Genomic DNA, 15,659 nt, shown 5'->3' on the forward strand with positions numbered 1-15,659 from the left:
TCAATCAGAGGACCACATTAATATCTTAAGACTTACTTGTACTTACGTTACTTGAGACGGTCTTAAAATAAGAACGGACGAGATACACAAAACTACGAGATATAGGACATTTGTAACAAATTTATCGCGATATTATGCACGACGAGGAAATGATATGACGAAAATGACTCATCAGGGTATAGATAGAAGCTCAAATAGCACAGAGAGTTGAAAAGAGTTGAAAAAGAATTCGGTGACACGTCGTCAATTCTGACCTCATTTTCAGACGGAACCAAAATTCTTTTCAGAACTTTTCAGAAAAAGGATACTTTTTACATCTTCAAATGAATTCAGAAGTCGATGACATATCACTGAATTCTCTTTCTGAATTCTCTTTGTGCTATCTGGGAAGGCACGTACATATGAGAGATATACATATGAAAGAATCCTCATGACACTTACCTCGCTGCATCCTCCCCACTGCCAATTGTTCGGACGTCGCGCTCTCACACGATTGTCGCAGGAGCAATCGGTAAGCTCGCCTCTGGAACAGGCTCTCGTGACACTGTAAGCGACCCCAGCTGCTGATACGGCGTATATGAACGCGGCCTCTCGGCTATCTGCAATAACGCAAACGGAATTTTTTTTTTTTTGGTCGCGCTACAAACCAACCACTCGATACTTCGGTACTTGATGTTACGAGTGTAGCGGGAGAACAACTTCGAGAAACGACATATCCGGCCTGAACGGCGTCAGGCATCGAACCGTGTGAGTACTTACTGACTAACATGACGCCGCCAAATACGTTCTCGGGATTTTCCGGGCTGACGGAACAGTTCCATCTCGCTGATCTAAACTGGTGCTGACATTCCTCTATGGCGAGTCTAGCGCCCGCTCTAACTGCCTGCAAGCGTAAGACGGTGAAAGCTAAGAATCAAAAGAAACGCCGCTTTCGGGTACCTCTCGAGCGACGTTCCCTCGTATCGAGCAAGTCGATGGCTCGAACAAGCATTTTCCCATTTTTAACATCTTCAACTCTGTACACAGAAAGAACGATTTGGAGGTGTCTAAAAATTTTCGCTATTATTAGATACAGATTTGAAAATAATTTTGTCGGATCGTCAAAATAATTAAGCAAAAATCTCGAGCGATCGGTGTGAGCGTAATTTATTTTATTTATTATTTTTTGATGGTCGATAATACAATTGTTTTCAAATCCGTATCTAGCTAAATTTTTCGATGCTTCAGCAACATCGTTCTTTCCGTGCCATTTAATGTCTTACTCTTTATTCTACTTTATTCTACTTGATTAACCGACCAACTTTTTCTTCATTTTATCACGATGATGTATGAGTTATCGCTTGAGAGAACATTAATACTAAAAATGATCGTCTATGTAATGTCTGACTCTGATAAAACAAATTATAAATTCCCTGTTTGCGCAAAAACACGACGGCACGCTTTAATAAACCGTGAATCGCGGCCAGCCTACGTAGTAAGGCAGTAATCGCGGATAAACAGCGGATCAAACAGCAAACATTCCGTGGGTCATTGGAAAGCGTGTAGTCATCTCTTAATGGGTTTGGTCGCTCGTTAAAAAATTAAATTTCGATACCCGGATCGACATATGAATATTCATGCCCGATCCTTTTTTTGTCGGCTAACTTACGCTCGGAAAAGCCGCACCGCGCTGTCGGCGATATTCAAAGAGATATCGATGCCTCGAGGTTCCCCAGGTTTACCTAGGTGCCTAGATAGATTCCTAGACCGTCCCCCTTTCCCCGTCGCCATCCTCTGCTCAACCCCCTGACACGTTTTGTGCATTAAGGAAAGGTAAACGCGATTTCGGGACGGTGTGAACCGCACGACGTCCGGCTCGTTTTTGTCACGGACAGCGACCGAGATTAAATCACGCGATGCCGATCGGGAAACAAATTTGTTCCGCTTAAAGAGTTCGTACCTACCTCATTATATCGCCGTAAATGCAGCGGCAAATCTTTCGATGCCGCATAAACGTGCGTCCCGTTGCGAAAGCTTCCTCTATCCCGCAACGGATACAGACGGATTTAATTATATAAAGAAACGCGGCTGAATACTCTTATTAATTCCTTTCGTTCCACGTTCGTTCAAATTCGTCAACTACACCTCGTGAAAATTGAAACGATAATAATATTACAATGTCGAAACGTTAGTCCGAGAATTCGAATCTCTAGTGGCGATTTCGTAAATTCCCCGGAGATCAAATTCAGATTCTAGAAATTGTCGGAGAGATTATCGCAGACGCGGACACGAACCCTGTAATTCTACCGTGATTCTCCCGTGATAATGCCCAGAGCTACTAATCACGATACATTAATCCATTTATTACGCAGCGCAGAGGCGAAGCAGCCGTCGGAAGTTTTCTTAGAAGCGAGTCGACGAAAAATTTCGGCCAGCCGAAGGCCGATGTGTTTGGCACGCGGTCGTAGGTCCTGCGAATCGAATTAGCCGCGTGCTTCTCCGGGCATTAATCCGAGAGAAAGAGAGAGAGAGAGAGAGAGAGAGAGAGAGAGAGAGAGAGAGAGAGAGAGAGAGGGCCTCTCCGAGAGGGCCGCTACGAGGTAAATACCTGCAGGACGGGTGGCGAGCGGGAGCATATTGCCTGCTGCTTGGCGGTCAGGTGCGCGTTCTTACAGTTCTTTTCGGCGCTCGCCGGACCGATCACACCCGCGCCGGCGATCTGCGTCTGCGAGTCGACGCCGCTCCCTTGGATCGGGCCGGATGTCAGCCTCGGCTCCAGCCCCAAGTACCTATAAACCAGAACACGCGCCTCGTAACAACGTAATGACGGTTATATCGAGTGATTAGTTTAATTAATTCCACGCCTCATTGCACGCGGGTTAGGCGCGCCGCCAAATAATGGGTCGTCGCGAATGAACGCTGTGTTCAACTGCATCACCCTAGTCTCTCCTTCGCATTTATAAAAATACAGTAGGTATAGCCTCGGCCGACGTTGTCGGTACATTGTCGGTTTTTAATTGTTATACTTAAAGTTGGCTAATTATGGGGAAGAAAGAGGAAAACCTCCAATGAGACGTTATTGCATCGTGTATATACGAATAAGATGGGCGATCTCTGACGAGTAACCGTTGCCTTTTGATGTCAAGCTCATGGTAGGACTCGAGGCAAATCAGCGTAAAGAACGCTGTTGAGAGAACGCGGTAGCTCTAAGTTGTAATCAGTGGAAATTGAAACAGTAAAAATAGAAATTATTATATTAAAGTATTTTTTAGGACTGTAATAAGAATACATAACAAGTAGATAATAAAGGCCCTGAATGGTCAAGCTGGATCATTAGTTTAAATAATTCAATGTAAATTGAAATTTTTTAAAAGTGGCTTACCAATACAAAATATAAATAAAAGGGAGCATTCAGCCACAACACAGATGTCTTAAGCGAAAGTCATATATATTTAAAATTATAATATAATAACGTAGAAAACAGAGATAACGTAGATAACGCGATAACAGAGTAATTTGACAAAGCTTGAAATTGAACATTACTTAATCGCTAATGAATTATTTCCTGTTACACGTAGGATTCTTTATTACGAGAAGTAAAGTGCGACTCCGTGTGGCAAATACGTAATTTCCAAATTCTAACTGAAATAAAAAAAAAAAAAGAAATGATTTTTTAACACTATTACTTTACAATATTACTGTAAATTCTTATTCGTGCGAATTAATTTAGTTACATAATAAAAATTGCTTACCATGTATTTTTTTACGCAAACCTCGCAAGTGCAATTCGACGTTAAATAGTATAAAATGAAGCAACAAGAATTGTTGAATTGTTTTATTTCAATTAAAATCTGGAAATTACGTTGTTATCGCGTACCATAAGCGAATTGAAAAGCGTTTTACAATCTTCTCTGACTAACGTTTGCTGTTTAATTTTATGATTTTATTTTGGACATCTTTATTTTTGTATGTACTAATGATGGTCAAATCTTGACCGAAACGTCTACGTTATTATATTATAATTTTAAATATAATATATGACTTTCGCTTAAGACATCTAGTGTTGTGGCTGAATGCTCCCTTTAATTTATAATTTAATGTAAATTTATATACTATCTAATCCTGCAAATTGCGCGTAATTTAATCGAATTTAATTTTCTTGAAACGTAATTCTCAAGAGAAATTGTTATGTATAAAGTAAAGAAGCTTGATTAAATTGATATTACAGACATTGAAAATACAATTACATTATCCGCAGCATCTGCTTAAATTTCTGACATTAAATATATATAGCATATAAATAAAAAATCCAAAAGCATAAAAATTAGAGATTACGGCCGGCATTCGTAGCTCATCCTTATTCCAAAACCGTCTTGAGTAATGTTTTAAGCTAATGAGGCTTTCTGATTCATAACTATCTTAAGACAGTTTTAAATATAAGCAAGAAGAAGATTTTATTAAGACCGACATGAAATTAAATACTAAGCATATTCAAGCCTATAACGGTCAAAGCTAGATCTTCTCAATGCCTAAATAATTTACAGTGAATTATCTATATCTTATATATGTACATGCATACACACACACACACACACACACACCATATTTTTGTAGTTACTCAAACTGCGCGCCGAAATTTTTCCGGACTTTATCAAACGTAATTAAATTACTGCAATAATATTACAAGTTAAATTAAATTGACAAGCAAATTCTCAATCTTCGATATCACATTGTAAGGGTGTTAATGTGCTGAAAACCTTAAATAAATTTATTGCGAAAAATATTATTTCAACCGGGACTTGAACTCGGATTTCTTGTATTCCGTACGAGCATCCTAAGCCATTAGACCACCGAGGCCTTAAATATAAGAATGAATTATAAATACCAGCCTAAGACTTCTTTCCTAAAAATCTCATTTTTCCTCCGTTGCCTCGAATTCAATGGATCCGCGCTATGGATTGCATCTTACGATGAAATATCTTACAGCGATATCTCACAACGGTAGGAATCGCGAGCTACCGACACCACGAAAAGATCTCGCTCTCTCCGCCGTGACGAAACACCTATAATTAGAGCAGGTATTCGGGTGAAAATTATAGAGGGGGAGAGAACGCAACGGGTCCGAAAGAGGATGAGACACGGAGGGTGAAATGCGGACAGGGGCGAGGGGTACGGGTGGGGAACACAGGATACGAGGAGGATGAAAGAAGCCGTAGCCTCGTCGTGACCGAAGTCAGGAGGAAAGCCAAGCAAGTGAGTTAGGCTCTTTCACTGCCTAAAGTTCTCTAAAAGTCGAAAACTATCGACGGTCTTACTTGAATTTACTCTCCAAAACCCTCGTCGTTTTCCTTATTAATTCCTTATTAATTAATTAAGGTTATTCCATATTAATTAAGGTACCATATTCAGAGATTCAATTCGCATTTCCCTGATTTCTAAATATTTCGGCGTAAACAATATTTTTTTTTATTCATTCCTTCAAGACGATAACAAGATATCCACCTATCGAATTATCTTATTGAAATTATATAACGTTATTTCGCAATCTTCTTTGATGGATACACGTGATGTCAATTTTTCCTTTAATGAAGACATCGACGTCGTAATAATTCGTGTTACAAGCGATTGAAATTATAGGGTGCTCCTTGCAAATTACATTTCGTCCAGAAAAAAAGTAATAAAATCACAGTCTTCAATTAATTTTAACAGAGTTTTACTTGGACACGGGGCCGGTGATGCACTTTTCGTTAAATTTCGCGCGTTATAAGTCCGACAAATCCACACATGTGATTGAGTATCTTGCTACTTACCTAACGCGCATAATAAAATTTATCGAAAGCTAGAACAACCGGCCCACAGTTTTGCAATGTGCCGAATATATTGAATCACAACGTTGACTCTTCGGTTCCTTAGCGCGTGATTGTAATAGCGTGTGATCGGTAATTCGATAAATTAATCCGAGGATTTACCTTATAATATAATTTGTGCTGGCACTTACTAGTAATTTCGTTAAATGTAAATCGGCCAGACTGCCTCGCTTTCTTGCCTCGCTTTCGATGCCTTTAAACGCCTGGCGATCTCGTTCTCCTAAAAGCCTCGAACGCATTGTTTTCAATTCTTTCGGCTCGAGGGGTTCGATTAGTAGCACCGTTCTTGTACGAGCAACGCTCGTTTACACGGTAAATCTTAATGAGAATCGAGGGTGTGGCTTTAGGGCTCGGAAGCGCTCCCAGCTGCCCTTAGGGCACCACCGGGAAGGAGACGGTGGTCATGGTGGCGTATCGATGAGAGCGAGGGTTCGTTCGAAAAGTGTGGCTAAAACACACTCGCCATTTGGAATAACAGTTTACGTCATCGATACGCAATAATTGGAAATGTAATCATACATAATCTTGTGTAACGTATCGCGGTTTTTATCCCTTCGAGGCACAATGAAAGGCATATAATTTCTTCGCTCATTTTCACCGAACAAAAGACTTGCGAAAGACTGCAAGATCTCTCTCGATTGCAAAGTCCCAGATATGTTTACTATTTAATCTTTTTTACGATAAAAATAATTAGAATAAAATATATTTTTTATTTTTTTTTTTATTAAATTTTTATATTAGCACTTTAAATGAGAACATTCGATACGGACGAATGTATTAGTACAATTTCCACCGACGGGAATAAGCATTTAGAAAAAAATTACTGAACACGTTGTAACCACTTTGTTCACCGTGACTTTCGTTTTCATCTGCTGCCCGTTTTCTGAAGCATCCGTCAGTCGTAAAGGAACCGATGATAGTTCATCCAGGGTGCAGCTTTCGTAGGGACTAGCGACGGTACGTGTAACGTTTATTATTTATTTGCGGCCGGGAATACAGACGGTGCCGGCATCAGCAGTCAGCAAGACTCGTCGAGGCTCCGTCGACCAGCTATTTCAGGTTTGTTTGGGTACGGTTTACGACCCTTCCGAGAGCGCGTTTTACGGATACTCAACGACCGCGAGTCTAGTCTACCCCACCTTTTCGTCGTTTCGGTGTGTTATCTTGTGTACTCTTGAAATGTCGCTGGCGTGCCTCGTAACCGGGATTACCGTCGCTTACATGGGGCAAGATCGAAACATTTCTAACAGACGGATTCGATCGCGATGATGAGTATCCAGGAGTAACAGCAGGAGCGGGACTCGCGTTTCTGTGACCACATCCTGAGAAACGGTGTTTACGATGAGGATGAGCTTCTCGTCAAACAGTTGAGATTCTCTCTAGCACCCCTGATCGAAACAGTCGCCCGATATTGCGGTCCGTCCAAAGTAAAACGAAGCGAACGCTATATTTCGCATATTCCTCGCGAAAGAGAGACACTCGGTATCGATATCCGATAGGTTCTTTTTGTCCGAGTAAAAGCGTCGAGGAATGTTTCCGCGTTGTCTTAACTAGTAATGATTCATATATAATGAGCTTTCTACAGTAAGCTATTACTTAAGTTTTAAGTCTTAAATTATAAGACATTAATTAATCACAGTCGAATGTGAGAAGAAAAATCGATAATAATTGATTAATTTCATATAGCTTAAGTCTTAAAGCTTAGCTAATGACTTATTGTAGAAAGTCTGTAAGCGAAAAGAAGTGCCACAACTGGTAATGACTCATATATGAGTGACAAAAGATTAACTGATAATGGCACGACGATAACCCGCAAACCTTTGGTGCCTCTGATAACGATTCATATATGAGCACCATTTCGAAATGATACCATTTGGATTTGCCATTTTGAATTTTGAAATTTCGACCCTGTCTCTCTTTATAAATACTGTAACTCTTTATATTATAAATAAGTTTCCATGTAAAATACGGAATTATTCGCTCTCACCAGTTTTGATACAAAACGTTGATTTCGGGTCCACCAATGAACTGGTTAATATACCATCGGAGAACAAAGAAATGAAGAAATAAAATTTCGAAACAAAAATAGCTTGTAAAGACATTAAATACAACTACATTGATACTACGTCAAATTTTTTTGATACATTTCTAACCTTCTATTTGCAATCTGTGTCTTTTCTTTTTTACAAGCGAAATTTCACTTTTAAATTTCTCCAAAATATAAAAGGACGATTTCCCCTCCTAAAATATCTTATTAAAAAATTTGACATGTAATATCTAGAAATATAGAAAAGTAAGTGAATTTTTTCTGACTTTTTCCACATTGTTTTGAAAATCTAGAACAGTAAAAAGACTTGCTGAAGAGAGTAGAAATTTGATTGCAAACGCGGAGGGTACATTTATATCAAATCGAGCTTTATTGATAGTCTATTACTACCGTTAGTTGTAACTCTTTGCCCTTCCCATTTAGATGCTTTAGATTTGTCTTCGATTTTATCTTGTTTTGATAACTCTCTCTCTCTCTCTTCAATTTTCGGAAATAGCATTCCGAGACAATACGGACGGTAACCAACAGCGTCGTTAGCGGAAGCGACTGATTGTTCGGACAACCGGTATAGTTTTGCGGTGAGTACAATCGATATCGGGCGATCGGTTAAAGCGGTCAAGGACGTAACGGCCGGGGAAAAAAACGACGGGGAAACCATCACTTTATCTTTTGTCCCTACAAGGATTGGTTCGTACTGACCGAAAAATTGGAAATTTTATCCGATGCAGCGAGTATTTTTAAGGTTCTTTATATACTCCAAATCAGTAGATAATAATAATACAATATTTGTGTATCTAGTTATATCACATATCTCAAACATTGTCTTATTTTTTATTTTATTTTTCACGTTATTTTTTTTTTAATTCCCACTTCGTTGTCCTTTAAATGAACGAAACATTTTAAAACTTGAAACAATTTTCTTTTGAGTAAACGAAATTCATATATCATTGGAAATTGTTACGAGTATATATTCCTAAAGAAATACACGTCGAACGGTCTTTTTTTTTCTTTAATCATAGTTTTGTCAACCAGAAGACTGTTTTGGTAGAAAACCAGTATATGCATCAAAAAACAAAATGCAAAAAAAGAAAATTGCTCCGAGTAGAAAGGAACAACGCGTACATCACCGAGGAGCGGAAGAACGTATATACGTACAAAGAAGATGGGGGCGATAGAGGCGATAAAAGGGCAATAAGAGCGAGGGAAACAGCAGAATAATTGCACAAAGCGCCGATACGAAAGAATGAAATTCATGTTCAGGCTCGCTTGATGTATCCGGCCGCGAAGGAGAAGCCGTCGAGCGGTTTTCTCCTGTCCTATTCACGTCCGGAGCGGAAAGAGAGCTTAGAGACAAGAACGAGACGAGAGGAGAGGCGATCCTGCAGAATTCAACGACGGCGGCGAAACAACCGCGATTATTATATTATTACTCGAAAGCGGGTATCGCGTTGCCGTCATAACCACGTCGGGGCCGTGCTTTGTTCGTGTGACAGTGATAGGGCCCATTTATGTCGAGAACACTCACTCACAGCCACCGATATAATAGCCGGATAAATTCTACGAAAGCCTACAATACGTCGTAGGTACGTCTCGTCGATATTAATCCCCCTCTCCAGAAGAAGGATGGAGGGATGAGGGGGCATGGAGATATCCCCCATAGGGATGAACGGGCGTACCGTTGATGCGAGCGTCGGCTCGACACGATCCGAAACTTTGCTCCTCATTCTAATTAGTATCGATTACCGAAAGGAGAGTCCCTCGTTGCAGCACGTACGTATTCCTCGATCTCACCCTCGTTGGCGTAATACTCGTACAGTACAACCGACGAGGGGAACGGCATATATAACATACGTTGGCGTAATACTCGTATATGTATATATTCGCTTGAGGATATTTGCCCGCAGTATAATTTTTCGATCGCGTCAACGGATTGACTTGACCTCTGTGGATCGTTGGGAAAATGCATTATAGTCGAAAAGGGGAATCGACAGAAGGAGACAGACCTACGGCACCCCCGGGCGTAACGTTAGGGGGTGCTAATTAGGGTAGTTAAGTACAAATGTTGTGGTTGCAGGGTAGAGAATTTTTTTTCATGTTTTCGGTATAAATTCATATTTGTGGATTTAAATAATTTTTTCTCTTCTAACTTTCTCTCTCGTTCGTTTTAAGTAAATGTATTATTTTATTTACTCGATAATATGAAACGCGAATATTTTAGACGTTCCTCGAATTTATTGTTATTGCTGTGGAAGTGACTGGCGATAAAAGTTAAAATTTACGCAATCAATTGACGCTAATTATTCTAAATCAATCGTGAAATACATAGCAACACGAGGACATTCATTCTGCAAAAGTGCTCGTTATTTATCCGTCCTCTACTTTCGCGTCTTGATTCGCGTAAACAAATGTGCGAGCGTGCAGTGTGTCAGTAAGAGATTGCTTCCGCCAGGCAAACTGCCTCCAAGTTCGTGACAAGGAAACATTGGCAACGGTCCCTGTTCTTGATGAGCTTCGGACATGTAGAGAAGCTTAAAATATGGAGACGTATATATTTTTTCATACATACTTCACCGCGTAGGTTTGAGCATTCGGGCTTAATCCACGAGATGTACCGAGTCTAATCGACATTCCAATCTCTTGGACACATCGACAAAATGTATGGAGAATAGAGAAATATTTAAAATTTCGTATTTTGCAATATGCTAAAATCATTTTCACGATTGAATGAAATTTAAGGACGTATTTGGGGGAGTCGGAGACTTTCGGAAAAATCTAGGTGCATTGCGGAAGAATAAAAGGCACAAGTACACTGACACTGGAAATAAAGGGTGTTTTACGTCGCTAAATTATTTATTGAAAAACCCGTCAGACGTCGTCACCGATAAAAATATCGTTTCGATAAATCTCTCTTGCACGCGGTACATCAATCTGGCTTACGTTCTCCGACTCAATACGGATATCCTCATAGCCGTAGTGCGAAAACAGCCCTCCCCCCATGTTGGTTCAGGCTTTCGTTGCGCCGGGTTAAGGGTCGTTCACGCGTGAAACAAGGAGCCGGCGAGTGCCCGGGCAGGATCTTAACGCTCGGTTAGACAAATGTTATCGGATACTACGATGGTTACATTAGCATATTGCGCCGCACCATGCGATTTGCATTTCAGGATACTCCGGTGAAATGGTAGGGGAAACGGAAGGGAAGTGGGAGATGTACCCGCGTTTTCCAACTATTGGCGTATTGCATCCGAAAGTTAATGGGATATGTTACGTGACATACGATTATATGACCGATCGTTGAACTCGCCATTCGAAGTCGCGTTCATCAGTGAGAAGAGTTACGACTGCAAAACCGACCATTTCGACGATTGCTTGTCAAACTCGACAAACGAAGCGTAATGTCGTAATGTCATTCTTTCTGGACGTTTAACACACCTGAGACAAAACGTAAAGTTTAACATAAAAACCAACAAGTAACTTTGGATCTTTTCTTCCTCTCTTAATTGTAAGATTCCCTACGGGAAGGCAACTCTTTTTGCTTTTGGATATAATCCTTTTTCTTCAGAAGAAATATATAACTTGACTTGGCGAAAATGTATGCTGCGACGCGTTTGGACGCGCTACCTCGCAAAAAGGAAGAAGACGAACGTTGACGCGAGGAAAACGCTGTAACGAGCGCTGTAAGCGAGTAATTAACGCTGGGAAACCAGAGTAGTCGCACCATAGTCACACGTGACGAGGCGCCACGCACGCTTGATCTGCAGCGTCCGTATGATAGACGCTGCAGCCGACTGAAAATAAATCAAAGCATTCTCGTAAAGCGCTTTGCATAGAGGCCTTCATTTCAAAGCAAAGAAGAAGAAAATGTCAGCAATCTTCCATAAATATCCCATCTCTGCGTACCTCTCTCTCCAGCTATGTTCAAAAATAGTCGAGTATCCGAATACGTCTCTATAAGTATTCGCCATAAATATCAATTTGATATGAACTCCGATAACTCTCCAATCCTATATTGCCCTTTATTAATATCCCGTATCATCGTATACAAATATATAAATTCATACATGTTATAAATACTAATCTTTTTCCTCACTTTTATTCACATAAATTATCTATTATAATAATTTATTACAATAATGATTTATTATTTATGATAATCTATTAAAATATAGATACTAATTATAATAATATTTTAATGTACATTTTTACGAAAATCACCAAGTCGTTTTTTACGTTAAATGCAGTAAAATTGTACAGTTGAAAAAATAAAATTAGCGATTACAGATAACCATATTTGTTGTAATAATACAACAATGCAATTTGAAATAGAGAAGATAATTTTCTATGAAAATCAAGCCCCAATATATATATATATATACAAATTAAAATTTTCAACGAAACATGATGCTGGCTAAAATGTCATGTACTTTTACTGCTGTAATGAAGAAAATTTGTTACATTAGCAATTTTCATTGTAACAAATAATTAGCTGAATTAACATACCGATCATTGTCTACAGACATGGTTTCATTATTGAAACCATCAAGTCTTCTTAATTATAAATGTCGAATTTGCGCAGCAAGCTATTGTAACTTTCCTGAATCGCAATATTTTTTCACATACTTGAATTTTTGCTTTTCAATCTCCATCTATATATCTACTATATATATCTCTACTATATATCTACATCACATGTATTTGCAGTAAGTTTTTTTATCGGCTAGCAGAGCACCTCTGAAAGTCTCCTGTTTTTCTCTCAAGGTTTTAATTTTACTTTTTTTTTTTCCCCCCCGCGATGATCGCGAACAGCGGGAGCATTTCCGCCCGTACACATACACTTTGCCACTCGTCTCGAACGTACGTTTGCTATTTCTGATCTACACACGACGACGTCGGTACGTCGATCTCTCCGGTTGCGTCAGAAGCGGTCACGGCGGCGATACGTAATCACCGGTATTCGCGCGTCCACGCGCGAATCATCGGGCCGTGCGAGTGCCAAGGCACTCGAGGACGTCGCGATTCATCGCGTGCGCGATGAAAGAGTCGTCGTCTTGTTGCGGTGGTCGTTAATTCTTGTCGCACGTCCTACCGCTTTGATCACGCGAGTATGCTAATTGCCGCTCGCCGCCCACTCGCCACGAGACAGACAGGGAAACGCGAGATGAGAAGCGAGAGACAAGAAGAGGGGAAAAAGAAAAGTCGAACGGAATAGAGAAGAAAGGAACTGAAAGTGCGAAGTGAAGAAGGATATCATTACGTACTTTGATACTATCTATGATGTGTATTTATGAATGAACGCGACGAGTAGATCAGCTTCAAATTGGTGAATATTGCAATTTATTTCAAATGACGTAATGTTTATGATAATTAAAACTATCGAAGATAAAGTGTCAATTTGAATTTTGAAAACGTAAAGTCCTTTCGAGTTGAAAAAGAAAAAGGGAAAACGAATTTCTTTATAAAGTCGCGTTTTTTCTACAAGAGGGTCCTCATTTTCAATTGTTTGAAACTCGAAAATTATTTGCGCTTTAAAATTCTAATTAAGAAAATTACATTGATCAGTAAGTCATTAAAATCATTATTCGGAAAAGAATCGGGTTGCTATAACTTGAAATCCTAGTTGGAAATGGACATCAGAACTTTCTGGTTCAATCTATTAGAATTCCAATCTATTAAGATAACCAGAATTCTGATTGATATCATCAGAATGGTTCGTCTCTTTTCAACCAGAAAGTTTTCTCAGTGATAGATTACTATATATCTTATGTATGCAATACGAGTACAGAAGTAAGGCAAAACAAGCTATAATATATTGTAGCAATAATATCACTATTAAGGAGCGTTTATACTGGCCATAAACTGTTAATTTATGCCGTAACCTACAGTAAAGTTTAATACAATAATTTCAATATTTTCGTTCATAATGACTGCTGGATACATGTAACTTATGTTATGACTATAAAGTTAACTTGAACTTTACTTTTACAACAAACGTAAATCTGCGTAAATCCTTGTATTGAATTTACCGGTTACGGTATAAATTAACAGTTTACGATCAGTATAAACACTCCTTTAAATATCAAAGAAGCAATGCTAACCCAATTCCTTGAGTTAAATAACACTTTGTTATTTTTCACTTTTATGTATGTCAAAACCAGGATTGGGAAAGGATAATTTTTTTTTAAGAACGAAACATGTTTTTTTTGTAAACATGTTTTAATACTTCATACATTCTTAAACAGTATTATAAAAAACGCGTTTAAAACATGATTTTTATCAACTCTGATCAAAATGTAAATCAACTCATTTCTATGATTAATTTCAAGCTAAGCCATGCCGATATTAACATATTCACTTGTTGAATAATCAACTAAATTTGAGCCAAATTTAACACATTTTCTTGAGTTAAATTGCTCGACTCCATTGTTTCAGTTAAATTAACGACAGTCGATCGAGTAGAAGCAGTGGCGACCCGTAGAAATAATCAAAAATCCCTTAAATTATGGGTATAATTCGACATTATGAATTCAACAGCGTAGATTATCATTCGGAGATGGCGATGACGTTATGAAGGAGAAATTATCGCATGCGGCTTTCCTCTATCCATAAATAAAAAGGTTCGTCTTTTTCGCGTTAAATGCTAAATTTTCATCAAGATCGCTCTGTCGAGAAATAAAAGATCGAGTGGCTTTGGCACTCTCGAACGGCCGTGTATACACGATTTCGACGTGAGACACAACGTATACAGCGGCCGACACAGTATTTATTTTGTCCCGCGTGTGTCGCCGTATGTGAGACCACCATTCATACCTCGTCGCCTTTCTCTCTCTCTCTCTCTCTCTCTCTCTTCACTCGCGGTATATGCTCGGTGTATACTTTCGCTAAGAAGACAATTATCTCGCAGGCATGGCTCTCCTGTGGCGGCGCGCTTTGTGGTCGCGGTCTCTCGTCGCGTTCCTCAAATCTTCGAAAGCATTTCGTCGGTACGAGGCCCATTATTGTCTTATGAGACTTGTACAAACTGTATGTACGATAGGCTGGGACCAAGCCCGAGCTCGTCTATCGAAGAGCCTTTCGCGTGGGAAATTGTAAGCGATACTATCACGCGTAAATCGCTTTGGCCACAGAATTTCAAAAAAATCGCACAGATAAATATTGGCTGTATAAACGATATAATATAAAATAAAATAAAAAGATCTCTGTTAAATCGGAATAAAGTTTCTTTTATATTATAACAAATTCGACTGAGTGCACTCACTATACGCACTAGTGCACGTTAAAACCATCGTACACAAATTGACGTAAAAATGTATATGTAAATATAGAAACAAGTTAATCGTGAAATTTTCAATATACTTTATTGTCCTGTTATATATAGAGAGAGAGAGGTGAAATGTACTTTTTTCCAAATATTTCTCTTTTATATTCTATACAATAATTTTATCATTTAATGCATCAATGCAAACTAAGTGCCTCCAATTTGCTACATGGAAAGAATGGTTTTGTTGACGTACCTAAAAGTTTAGCTAGATATAAATCTGAAAATAATTAGAACTCTTAAATATGATAAGCAGTGCTGCAAAATATTTTGACATTCCTGCAATAAATATAAACATTCCCGCATAATTCTTTTAATAGCCCAACAAAATTATTTTCAGATCTGTACTTAATTATAACATTTTTAGGCTACTTCAGCAAAATCATTCTTGTCGTGTTGTAAATCGTAATGCCCGATATATAAAGTCTGAATTTCTCTGCGAAAGTTCGCGTAG

General features: G+C 39.0%; 1 protein-coding gene across 1 annotated transcript in view; it reads right to left on the minus strand.

The window, feature by feature from the left end:
- Nucleotides 1–15,659, minus strand: part of LOC108747096 (protein Wnt-1-like) — a 52,074-nt gene that overhangs the window by 7,179 nt on the left and 29,236 nt on the right. The window contains exons 2-4 of the mRNA XM_018484355.1: nucleotides 2,588–2,768; nucleotides 760–883; nucleotides 442–599 (exon numbers count right to left, since the gene is read on the minus strand). Coding sequence (XP_018339857.1) covers nucleotides 442–599; nucleotides 760–883; nucleotides 2,588–2,768 — 463 coding nt within the window. The remainder of the gene's footprint in view (nucleotides 1–441; nucleotides 600–759; nucleotides 884–2,587; nucleotides 2,769–15,659) is intronic.

The sequence above is a fragment of the Trachymyrmex septentrionalis genome, unplaced genomic scaffold, assembly GCF_001594115.1.
Source record: "Trachymyrmex septentrionalis isolate Tsep2-gDNA-1 unplaced genomic scaffold, Tsep1.0 scaffold191, whole genome shotgun sequence".
Lineage (NCBI taxonomy): Eukaryota > Metazoa > Arthropoda > Insecta > Hymenoptera > Formicidae > Trachymyrmex > Trachymyrmex septentrionalis.